This window comes from Schistosoma haematobium, chromosome 4, assembly GCF_000699445.3.
Source record: "Schistosoma haematobium chromosome 4, whole genome shotgun sequence".
NCBI classification, from domain to species: Eukaryota; Metazoa; Platyhelminthes; class Trematoda; order Strigeidida; family Schistosomatidae; genus Schistosoma; species Schistosoma haematobium.
This window is the reverse complement of record NC_067199.1, coordinates 36,111,349-36,124,800: the sequence shown is the minus strand read 5'-3', so window position 1 is coordinate 36,124,800 and position 13,452 is coordinate 36,111,349. Positions and strand designations below refer to the sequence as shown.

The following is a 13,452-nucleotide window of genomic DNA, read 5'->3' as shown; positions in this document are numbered from 1 at the left end:
AAATTACTTAGCTTTCTATTATTGCTTTACTCCGTCTCCCCTCCTCCATCCATCTATTTATTATCAGTAAGAAACCACTTAAGCCATTTCATAATAATCATTCTAGTGTATGAACGTTAGAGGAAGATCAACATATTATTTAAAGTACTGAAATTTTTGGTGACTTTTCTAGAGCTTTAAGAAAGTTCGGGTTGCATAAACCTCTGCCCTCAATACCTAACTCAATGGTCGACATTTCGGTTAGTTTAAGCTTAAAGAAGACACAAAACTGGTCAGACGTTTTATGAAAGATGAGTTCGTTTTGTTAGCTATAAGATTTTGAATATTACCAAATATTTTCAACATAGGTACTTGACAAATAATGAACTAATGAAACGACCCTACCAAGGTTCACTTATAGCTATCTATTCATATGTCATCCAGGACTCTGACAGCAAAATAAACTCAAAATGTTATATCCGAGCGAAGATTAAATCACGAGTAACTTCTGAGACATTAATTGACTAATATTATCTATACATTCTTATGGTATAACTATTCAATAATTAGATTATGTGTATTTATATTCCTCTTATTATTTTGACCTATAATTTATTATCGTACGATTTACTGTTCTTAAGCTATGTTGAGTTTGTTGACTACTGCCTCCCACGTTCACAGCCACTTTTTGGCTTTATTGTGTGCAAATGTTGTTTCCTACTTTATGGTGAGTTGAGATCTGTTTGACTGACATATAAACCCAGCATGTCTGAAATAAATTATTCGATTCGCATAGTGGAAGCTGGTATTGATGTTCTGGACTCAAGTGGATGGGTTAGGCGGACATAGGACCAATAAGGATGCTAGGTTGTCCATACCGGTCGAATGTCATTAGTTTGGCACAGTGCTAAGATTGTATAAGTCGTATTTTGATTGGTGAATAAGTCACGTGATAAAAAGCCGGACATAAAGTCACAACACAAAACAATTTGATGATGAAATGGGATTATGAAAAAAGAAGAGCAGCCGAGTGTCGGGCCCGTATATTATCATGACAGTTCAATTTAGATTTAGAAAATAAAGATGACTGTAAAAGTAAAGTAAGTCAGATACAAAAACCGATTACGCTGTAGGTCATTTTCCAAGTATAAGAGTATTCATCCGAGTTGGTGATACATACTATGTAAGGAGCATAGTGATACTGCTCAGGTGTTCCAACTGAATTATGTGTGATGAGGTTCGAATCTACGGAAACAAGATGATCAGGTTTCCTCACTATGCTAGTAGATGCAAGAACTATTATAATTTATGGACGACCTTTGAGCCGCTCCAACGTGGCGTTGAGGAAATTCACCCACCTACTAAGGTCTAAAGAGGATTATAGATTAGTGTGAGAAATCAGAATTTGGATTTAGAGTTAGATGTTAGTGTTACGCATTAGAGTTAGGGTTTTCGTCACAAACTGACGTTAACTGTAATGCTATTTAGACATATGGATGAATGAATTTTGTGCCAAAATCCAAGACCCGCTATCTTACATTTGATTGGTTCGTCCATAAATTATAGTCTCACCATAGATTTTGATAAAAAAGATAAACAGTAGGTACACACTTCTCCATTATGGTATAAAATTTGTTAGGAAGAAATAAGAAAATTTTGACAATAAAAACAATATTAAAGATGATCATTCATCTACAATAAAGGTTTACTGAACTTTCTTTAGAATACGTAAATATAACCGTTAAATATCTTTAATAAGGCCTAGTATTCTGTTACCGTTCAGTAGCCTTGAACACTTTAGTCAACTAGCTCCCAAATATATTTTAGGCAAAACAGCATGTTAGTTAAGTAACAAAATGTCAGGGTATGCATAAACTTTGCACATGAATATTCTAAAGACATCTCAGCTCAGCTACGGACACTGACTTTTGGGAGTGAACCTATTAGAGCGCTTCAAAGTGATCTCTAAAACATGTTTTGATCAAATATCTGTTCTGCTAACGATAAATACGTTATTTTAAAATACTTTAACCAGTATTAGGTCTTAATTTACAGATCGAGATTACTAAGCCAGCAATTTTAGACTTGTTACTTCATAGGAACACAATTAGGTTGCCTTTTTTTACAACAACATAATTCCTATTATGAATATTAGTGAGGTTATATTATTCTTCATTGAGAATCCACATATCAGAAAACCAATTACATTTAGAAGTGTTTTGAAAAACACATATAGGAAGTAAATCAGTAGTCATGTTAAGGAAAAAAAAGCACTACACTATAAACTAAACAAAACATACTATCAAATAAATAAACTTGACAGGATGAACGAAGTTCATAAGAAAAGACAAAAACAATCTAAACAACTGATAATCAGTCCTTTAATCTTCAAAATCACAGGTTTTATCACCTTGAATAATAATAATAATAATAATGAAACAGTATAAGATCAAAATAAAATATACCTTGAAAGGCCATTAGAGATATTCATATCATTGATTTTGTAAGTTTCAGATGAGTCAACCACAGTACCAAATACACTAGGATACAAACTTGTACTGTCTGTAGTATTTGAAGCATACGATTTAGCCTGAGCGAAACAATAAATGAATAAAGAATATAATGTTTTAATATCATTTCATTTTGTTAAAGACTCGTTAGTCGAATGTAGTCAATTTCATGAGGATGTCGCGAATGGGATTCAAACTCAGTAGGTTTTTGGTAAATTTGGTATATATCAAGTGATAAAACCTAGGACTCGTATCTTATGTGAGATTAGTTGGTTGGATATAGGTGCATCCCAGTGGTGATGTTCACATTGGGACTGGAACGCCAATGAACTATCCATTGAGCCAGTAGATCTAAACAGTAACTAATTAATACCAGCAGAGCTTGCTTCGAATTTAACACTTTATTGACCTACTTTTTAATGGTAATGAAAATTTATTACCATTAAAAAAAATAATTTTTACAGATTTTACTTAATTGTTACTAGAAGAAACAGCGCATTATCTGAAAATCAATAAAGAGGTATTTGGAGTATTGTATCCGTATCAGTCCTAGACGATGGAGCGATTAATTGTTAGTTAAAGTGTTCAACTTTCAACCACTAAGTCGATAGTTCAAGTCCATCTTCATTTACCTCGGTTTAAACAGACGGCTGGTATGACTACCCCTCACATATATAGTGTGATCTAAAGCTGGGTAAATAAAATTGTACACGTTGAGAATTGTATAAGTAAGTTTTAGTTCATACAACGTTATATCCTATGATCAATCGTCAACTTCTGAAGTTCATAAGCTATTAAACAACTAAATAACCACTGATCGTAATGTCTCATTAAACAAACAATAATCAACTGTAATGACAATTCATCATGACTGCATTAACACACTAAGCTATCCGTCTTACATATCGTAAAAAGAATAATGAGCAAAGTTAGGTATTAAACTATTTCATATGTAACTAAATTAAATCTGATAAAATATTACAGGTTGACTGAAACGATAAAACACATAGATATCTATATTATAAGGTTATTATTAATCTTATATAAATAAACATTATCTTATGAACATTTATATTATTTCTTCTTAATGGACAAAAAGGACAAAACAAATGAGATCTATCACTAACCATTTTACCATTTTCTACTATACTTGTTATCTCTTGATGTTTGATCAATTCCATACAACGTTTTAAACAATCTAATGTTGCTTGACTTGTTGCTTTTGATAAAAGAAGATTCTGTTTGTTTTGTTTTTGTAAAGAAAAGGATAAATATTTGAGATGATAGCAAAAATTAACTTTTACAATAAAATATATTATAATATATATTAAATGAATAAATCAAGGTTATTCAATAACAAATATCATTGATATTAATTCAACCATAATTGAATTCGGAGTATATTATATAATATACCGAACTATAAAATATCTGCCCCCGAATGCCCTGGTACGGTCGAGAGTGAGGAGAGTTTGCTCTCCCTCTCGAAATGCTCTCCAGTGGCCACGCGTATATAGCCTCTGCCAGGGAAGTCCTACTCATTGCCTTCTCGAGGATGAGGTGTCGTTTACAAAATTAAGAGGACAAAAAGCGAATGTCCGGTGCCTTAACCGGGTTGGTGGATATGAAGAGTCCACATAGGGGAGTTGGAAAACCGTGATTTCAAACCAATGGTGCACATGGGCTCCAGTATCCTGAAGGAAAAAATGGCGTATGAACCAATCGTTGGTCACTGCATCTCCTTACGTTGCTTCACTGCCTTGTGGATCAGACCTTCAGGTCGAAGGCTCCGGGTGTGGCCCCTTAAGAAAACCACCTGCTTCGGTTTGGGCACCCGGGCAGTATCACAGCCCTCACACATATCAAATGAGATCTGTGTGGCGCATATGTATTTGGTGCCTCCTTTTGCCAATATCTGTGTTAAAATAAATAAATATGAAGTATCTAGTTATAGTTTGAAAAAAGAATGTCGAGTAGTAAACTTAATTTCTAAAAAACAAACATTTTCCAATCAATTGATACTTGAGTTTGATGCAATGCAAATATTTCTCGACTGATCACCTTTTCTGCAAACTATGAACATAAGGGACTAGCTGTATTGTTTCGAACATTGTCATAGACACTGATAACATGTCCTTGAGTACGTTGTACTGGTAGTGTTTCAATCGCTTGAAGCGTGAAGAAGCACCATCAGAAATTATGAAAGGGCCATTTATGAAGTGATTAAGAAGCAATTATGAAGTACACCACATGTCATTCATAAGTCGATGAAGTTACTTTACGAAAAACTGCATGTCATAAAGTAGACAGCAATGAACTAGTCAACTTCAATTTTTTTTTAGATTTAAAATATAAAAAACGTTTGTGTTGTCATCAAGAAATTAAATTGGAAAAATCAAGATAATGATTTGGTCGTACTGCACACTTACAAAACATTTGCTATTGATATTACGTGAATTAAACCTAGCTGTACACTTTCCAAGCCACAATTACTGATTTACATTATTGCATATACAGATAAGTTTTCTTATTATAATTATATACGGATCAATTCCATAGATTGAACAATGTATAGTTGAAAACAATTGTTAATTTGATAAATTTGCGAAATTACACAACAACTACCTATTTAACTATAAAATACCATACTCAAGAATACAAAATTGGGTTTATTGTTGATACCATTTCAAAACGAAACAAAACGACTCTACTGTGTTAAGAACTACTGTTTGCAAATATCACCCAAGCATAAATATTATTTCATTCTTTCTATTAAATGATTATTCATTTAAGAAACAGTAAACTGTTATTTATTCACCAATCCCTGATGTTTAGCGTGAATAATATATATCCTATTCATTATCTTGTCATAATGGTTTATTCATATGTTTACACATATATAACGATTATTACAAGCTCAAACGATAAGTTAAAATAACTCATGGAAATAATAAAATAGCAATCAGTGTTATCCTTGTACATTTTCATCAGGAATCACAATAACCGTGAAACAAATGTCAGGTCTACGTTTTAATACCAATCAGTGTTTTAATCTCATTATTCAACATAACATGTTGGGAAAATAGACGGGGTAAGTATAAGAGATGTTCAAACTATCTTAATTAATGAAAGTATATAAATGTAGTAATCAGTTTATCTGTATTTTAATTGATATAAAATGATCTTCTCCGGTTATGTAACAACAATAAATATCTCAAAGTTACCATGAGTTAATCAAGTAAAATTCGATATTATAAGAGCAAAGTAGTGAGAAAGATAACTATAGAAAAGTAATCTCCATTTTTAAATAATACACATTGATTTATGTGTTTAAGTCGAGGATTTTATGGGTTTCAAAATCCTTTAAGCCGCCAATTTACTAAGTTAAAGTCGACCAACTTCTTGAATTAATAAAATGCTAAAAAGACTCAAATATTTTGAACTAAGAATATTGAAACCTAGGACAATATGAAGAAGTAATGTATGATAAAACGAAAACTGTAAGTGCTATTATTCAGTTAGTGGGCAAATCTTGGTAAACAATATGCGCAATATAATCCCTGAACAAATGATATTGACTAGAAAGAATATACCAATTATTGATATTTTATACATGGATATACATAACAAATTACTAAATAAGAAAAATAATATGACACAAATTTGTTAAAGTATACTTTAATGATGAGCCAAACAAATGTAAGATAGCGGCTCTCTTTTCTTACTGTGTAGGATTCAAAACATAGTGACGGACAGATTGTATTTTATTAAGCGAAAAGTAAGAAGTGGATCAAATCTACTTATAGTTAGTCAGTATGAGACACTTAAAATTAACAAGCAATAAAACAATAAGTATGAACTTGATCAATAAGACTATAATTTATGGACGACCTTTCAGCAACGCTAAAATGACATTAGAATGTCCACTTACTAAGGTTAAATGAAAGTTGTATATTGGTGTGAGGAATTAGAATTCGGATTTACGTTTGAGCGATAGGGCTAGGGATGAAATTTAATATTTTCATTATGAACTGACATCAGCTATGGTGCCAAACGCTATATATTTCTTTGGTGATGTTGATTATTACCCTGAAGAAGTTCAAACAAGTTTGCTGGACGAAACGTTGGAATTGTTTTAAATTCCAATCGCTGAGATTATTTCAAATATAATTTCCACATATAATGACTTTGCCTAGTTCGGCCATAAATTATAGTCTCACCTTGAAATCAAATAATCATCTGCATAATTGTTTATTAACTTAACTACAAACCAATCTCTCCAACTCTAACCATAGCTTTTGATCCTAACCCTAACATTTTTTGGCTTCTTAGTATGTCGCTTAAATCCTGATCGCTCGAAAATTGGATTTACTTTTTCAAGATCATTTAATAGTCGCTATAGATCGTCAGTGAAATGTACTCTTAACTGTAGACTGTTTAAGTGTATCTAATACGAACAGGAGAGAAAAGTTCTATTTATGAAGAACAACTTACTTTGAATACATCTGTAATTTCCGGACTTCGAATGGAGGTTCTCTAATCGAGTAAAGAACATATACAAAAAATTTTTTAAACATCTCATTATTAAGTAAGGATAAGAGATAGAAATTGAGTAACCGGACTACGGCACGCGAAGCTCAATTTAACCTAATTACTCAAAAGGTATAAGGTATAATGGGTCACAATTTATTAAATATAAAGGCTTTACTTTTGTGTATCCAAAGTTAGATAATACAATTTTAGACAGTAGAATAGAAATTTATAACAAGTAACGAAGAAAAATCAATAATTACTGTATATTTGAAAACCATGTTTTCAACAGTGGTCTAGCTTAAATCTACTTATGAATTCAACTATTAAAATTAGTACAATCTCCACAAACTCCTATTCTGGTCATAATTATTGTATATGTTATCAGTATAGAGTTTTGATTATTGCATACTCCAGTGAAGATTATGTCGGAGGATGCTAACAGGTCTGTTTTTCTATCAATCAGTGCTAAGGGATTGTAAAGACATTAGAATATTCCAGTGTAGATTTTATGTAGGCAATAATGTTCCTGATACATACATTTTTCTGTTTCGATTTTTGAAATACATTTTCGTTCTCTTTCCATTCCAGTCGAGTAAAGTAGTATGTCCAGTAGCAGATACAACAATATAGTACGTAACTTACAGTGATTTGTAAAAACATAGTACAGTTCAATTTAAATTCTGTAACACTGGAGTGAATTGGAAAAAGGGGCTAGGGTGAACAGACTAAGATATAGTAATGTCAGTTCATGAAGTAATTGGTTGCTCACTTCAACCACGTCGATAGGTGTAGACTTCCGGGTTTGATGTGCCCCCTCCATCAAGAGACAATGTTCGTAATCAATGGTTCAAGCCGTTGGGTGATATGGTGTAATATTGATCACTGTGGTACAGTTGTTACTAATTATCTAGCTTTCTCAAAACCTTAAGTCACTTGTCACTTTCATTCCTTAATCGCATTGATTTCTTTTGAATTGTATTTCTTGAGTGTTTAGAATCCACTTCTATTAGATAATATTTTCCATTCTATCTATCTTGTTTTATTGATTTTTTTCTTACTGTCCCGGTGACATGAGGTATTACGACAACGTAAATTGACACAAACTTGTTCAAGGTCGTAATGTTAATAATAGCTGACTGACTTTATTATCATAAATCAATACAGTATAGATGGTCAGAAAGTTCCTTTACAAATATATACTAAACTTAAATTGTTTTCACTGTTTTTTACTCGAAAAAGAACGTCGGAAACAATATATATGACATACATCAACAACAGTGGAAAGTGCATGATTTTCCAACTCTAACTGACGAAATAATTCTCCAAGTTGGACTCGTGGATCAGATGGGCGACCAGGACAGAATACAGGGAATGTACTAGCGCTTAAAAAGAAAAATAGATATTTATTTCAACTATATTAAATTGTAGGCACACAAAGTAATGCTAATCACTGAATGTACACTATTAAACAAAGAGAAACTTATTTATTAAAGATTAATTAATTTTCAAAGAATGATGTCTTCAGTCTTAGTTTGATATAGACTTATTATTCATTGATAAGATGGGAAAGATGTTTTACAAAAGTTATACCCTCGAATCACTTGTATTGTATAGCTAAATTTATATCTCATATTTTAAACATAAGTACTATTATGATGAGCCGTGCCCGAGATCTGATACCGATATACAACTTACTACGCGCTAACCCCACTTCGGCTGGCCACATGAGCGAAACAGGTAATATCGGAAGAGGGAGCTTATTGGGTTACCGCATAACGCGCATATATATATATATATATATATATATATATATATATATATATATATATATATATATATATATATATATATATACAAGCATTATAAGCAAAGATGGATAATGGCTAGCAGTGGAAACCAGGACCTGTGTTTCGTCCCACTTGGGACTCGTCAGCCGGATGTACCCACATTTCAGAGTTGATGCCCTCTACGGGACTCGAACCCAGTATCGTTCGCTTCAAATACTACCACGCTACCCACCTTTGTTTATAATGCATGTGAATTAAGACAATATCGAGGCAATACGCACAGTATGCACATATGCCAATACGACACTGACCGATTGCAGTCCCAAACATCAATAGGAAGATTAAAGTAAACAATTCCATGTAAGTATATATACACATATATTTCTACCTCTTAAAAAATCAATCAATTTCCTAGCCAATGATATGGATTTATCCTTCGGGTCGTTTCTAACTGTTATCAAGTGACCTCATTTGGCTACTTTTGATTGGCTCACTATATCAAGCATGTTATGCCTATTGGGAGAAAACCAGTTCTGTTGAGTTGAATTTTTTGTTTGGATTTCAGTTCATTATTCGGGAGAATCGGTATTGACATTAAGGTTTCGTAGACGGTTTAATCATCTGGTCCTAGAGTATCATTCCTCATTATCTAAACATCAAAATTTAGACGAAACAGTAGTCTAGTGCTTCCAGGTTTTTGATGGTGGTCTAACTTAGATCGACTCATTAATTTAACTGCTAAAATAAACAAACAGTTTGAGTTGCCACACAATATATTTGATTATAAACGACGAATACATTTCTACTTATATAACAGGACTTGCATTTCATTATGTAAGTCGATCAACAGTTTTATAGTAAACTAATTAATATTAATTTTTAACTGTAAATTTAATGAATTGGTTTTTTTGGGTCATCGATTAGCGTATATGCATATATGAAATAAATTTACCAAATATAAGTTTACGTACTTGTTAGATATTGGCGAATAAATGGAAAAGGTGGAGATTATATAACTATTCTACAGTAGATTATTATGTATGTTCTTGTTGTTTATTTGTTAAATATTTAGTTTACAGTATTTTTATGTTGCCTTAATTGTAAGCTTACAATTAAGTTGACAACTGTTGACACATGTCCCTTTTGTGAACCTATTTCTCAGTTACTCTATATCACAAGTGACATAGTTATGTATAGATTGTGATTTTCTAATTACAGTGAATTGTCTTATAATTGATGAGTATTATTATGTGAGTTTCGAGTTATAATAAAAGAAGGCAAGTCACCTTCTATTCCTGTGTTCTGGCTGCACAAGTTGGGAAAAGAAAGAGTTTACGTGAACTAACAGGAACTGGGATATCCGATCGTTATTGGTGGCCATGATGTTATTGATTAAGTGAAGATCATTAGTATTATTGGAGCAAAGCGAACTCCAGCAGGACTATAGTCTCTGAACGAACAAATTAGATATAACCCCCAAAATGCCCTGGTACAGTGAAGGGTGAGGAGAGTCCGCTCTTCCTCTCGAGATGCTTTCCAGTGGCCACATGTATGCAACCACTGACAAGAAAGTCCTATTCACTGCCTTCTCGAGGCTAGGGTGTCGTTTACGAAAGTAAGAGGACAACAAGCGAATGTCCGGTGCTTTAACCGGGTTGGTGGATACAGAGGATCTACCTAAAGGAGTTCGAAAACCCTGATTCCAAAACAATGGTGTACATGGGCTCCAGGATACTAAGGAAATAAATGGCGTATGAACCTGTAGTTGGTCACTGACTACCATGGGACTGTATCTCCTGACGTTACTCCACTGCCTCGAGGATTAGTCCTTTAAGTCAAAGGCTCGGGGGGTGGCCTCCTAAGAACACCACCTGCTTCGGTTTGGGCACCCGAGCAGTGTCACAGCCCTCACATAGATGGAATGATTTATATGGCGCATATATATTTAGTGCCCCCCTATACCTCTATTTATGTGTTTAAATAAATAATAAATAAATTAGATTGAAGATAGCAAGTTTTGGATTTTGGTGCAAAATTCGTCCATCTATACGGCTAAACAGCATTTTGATATTATAGATAGAATGAATTTGTGATAAAAATCCTAACTTTAAATCCAAATCCTAATTCCTCACACTGGTTTATAACATACTTCTGGCCGTACTAATTAGTAGTTGAATTTTCTCGAAATTACTTAGGTATCGCTAAAAGGTTGTCGATAAATTATGGTTCTCGCCGTGCTTGGGTTTAAGTTGAACACTGTTTGAGGGCTGGTAAATCCGATCAACTCAGACCTAGAAGTTAAAAATCAAGTTCTCTAGTCATTAATATTTCATTCCAAAGAAGAAGTAGACTAAATTATATCGAAAACTAACCGTAAATTTGTGAATAATTATTGAAACAATTAAACTATTGTAAGAAATTTTAAACACATACTATTTTGATGGTTTACAGTGACACGCAAAACTTACTCTGCAATAGGAAAATTTCCATTAGTAGACTGATCACTAGTATGATTAACTTCATTTGACTGTGAACACGAACTTTTAGCTAAAAAATGAAGCACGGTAAAGCAAAAGATATTTCAAAATGGTTGAAAAATGACTTTGAAAAAATGTAAACTTAAGTGAATTTAATTCGAGTAACCAATATTTATCAACAAACGTTATATTCAATTAAGGGTGTAGATGACCAGTGGATTATTGATACGACAACTGTAAAGACAAAACACTGAGATGTATTCAAACGAAGATGGTGTCTAAACATAAACGTATATCTGACTGTTGAGTGTGTATGTAAAATTTAGTATTAACTTAAGCTACCACTAGTAAGATAAAGACAGAAACTACAATGTACAAACTAGGATACCATCAGTGGTATGTATGAGATTTTATTCATTCTGTTAGCGAAATGGAATCCTGATAATTACAGGCTCTAATAACCCTCATATCAGAATACGTTGATTGTTTCATTTTTGATCAATCAACCCTAGTGGACAAATCGAGATATTAGATGCTGATGTTTTACACAAAAGTCAATGTTTTAGTGTTATATCTTTGTTGTTCAATTTCTTTCGGAATTTAAGCCGTTCACTCTCAATTCCTATTGTAATTTGTAAACGGTCAAAAGAGATATTGTGGTCAGGGAATACTAGGCAGTAAAAGAACATAACAAAATCCAAAAGTACATACAAAGAGTACTCAAATATTATGTACTATTTAGGGGGCTTATGGAAGTTATTCAATTTCACTGATTGTTCTTAGTTGGACAACCAGTGAAAACTAGGAAGCACTAGATGATTGCTTCGTCCTAGTATGGGACTCCTCAGAATTATGCACGACTCCGCAGGTCAAACTCAAGAGCGTTAGGACACATGTAGAATGCTCGACACAGATTACTGAATCAGTATCCAATAGTTCACATTTCTAACTCCAGTTTATTTACTGTTGTTGCTAAGGTTGATCCAATAAAAAAGAGTGAACTTGAGAAGACAAACTCTACAACTTACAGGAATTTGGCACTTGAGATCCGGTAGTTTGTGAATCTACATGGTTAGAGGATTCAGAAGTCCCAGATAAAGTAGCGATCTGTTAAAAGAGGCAACAAAGAATAATGTACTTTAAGTTTTAATTAAATATGAAGTGATTAAGAATGAGTAATTAGTACAAAGATAAATAATCAAAAACAAAGCCAAAATTTTAGGGGAAAAAGTTGTTTTACGCCAAACTATTTTTACGTATTATTTTAATATGATTGATCGGTCTAATTAGTACGACCTATAATTTGTTTTAATACATCTGGATACAAAACGATGTAGGCTCAGAAAACATAAACTGATAAGGAATCTTTCCCACTCATATACGATAATAAAACACCTTAGTGGTGAATACACTAGAAAGATGTCTACAGAAATATACATATTTATCTCGACTTGATTAATTAATGAAATTTAAGGTATCCAAAGGCAGGTATTATCCACTTTTAACACAGACTTCAGGTGAGCAATTTTTAATCATGGGAAAATTCTATGATACTATAAAAGCCAGTATTTGAAAATATCAAAATGTTTGAGTGAGAGTAGCCAAACGTTTTTCAAAACTTCAAACTTAGAGTCACGAATCCAGTCGTAGCTGCTACTACAATTAGTAGTGGGAGACATTTGGTAACATGGTTCAGAGCCAATTAAAATGGTGTTGGCGTATTCACTCTTAATATTTATCTAGATATTCAGTCTCTATATTCTATCTTTACAACTGTATATTTCCATTTGCCATTTTGAAAGTAAATATATGGTCGGATTATCTGAAATGCATTGCACTTAGCATACATTATGTTTTCTAAATCAAATTTACAGTAGAATATGAACAAGACAATGTGTTTCGTTTTCTTGACCTTGGTATAACAGGTCGATTGGAAAGATATATTTATTGAAAGGGAATATGGAGTGCCTTGTACTTAAACTTCAATAGCTTCTATCCAACAAGCTACACGCCAACATATGTATTATCTAAATATATGAGCAGCATATTAAAGCCACCTCAACATAACGTACATAATATAATTAAAGATTCCTATGACTTTAAATCAAGAATATCGGAATTAATTATCAAAAACAATAAAATCATGGGGAGCTATGATGTTGTATC

At 32.8% G+C, this 13,452-nt stretch overlaps 1 protein-coding gene across 1 annotated transcript in view; it reads right to left on the bottom strand.

The window, feature by feature from the left end:
• The window catches only part of OSBPL10 (Oxysterol-binding protein- protein 10), a 42,817-nt gene that overhangs the window by 20,439 nt on the left and 8,926 nt on the right, over positions 1 to 13,452 (bottom strand). Inside the window, exons 9-14 of the mRNA XM_051216298.1 lie at positions 12,315 to 12,393; positions 11,278 to 11,356; positions 8,290 to 8,404; positions 6,984 to 7,025; positions 3,617 to 3,727; positions 2,445 to 2,569 (exon numbers count right to left, since the gene is read on the bottom strand). Of these exons, the coding sequence (XP_051066875.1) occupies positions 2,445 to 2,569; positions 3,617 to 3,727; positions 6,984 to 7,025; positions 8,290 to 8,404; positions 11,278 to 11,356; positions 12,315 to 12,393 (551 nt within the window). The remainder of the gene's footprint in view (positions 1 to 2,444; positions 2,570 to 3,616; positions 3,728 to 6,983; positions 7,026 to 8,289; positions 8,405 to 11,277; positions 11,357 to 12,314; positions 12,394 to 13,452) is intronic.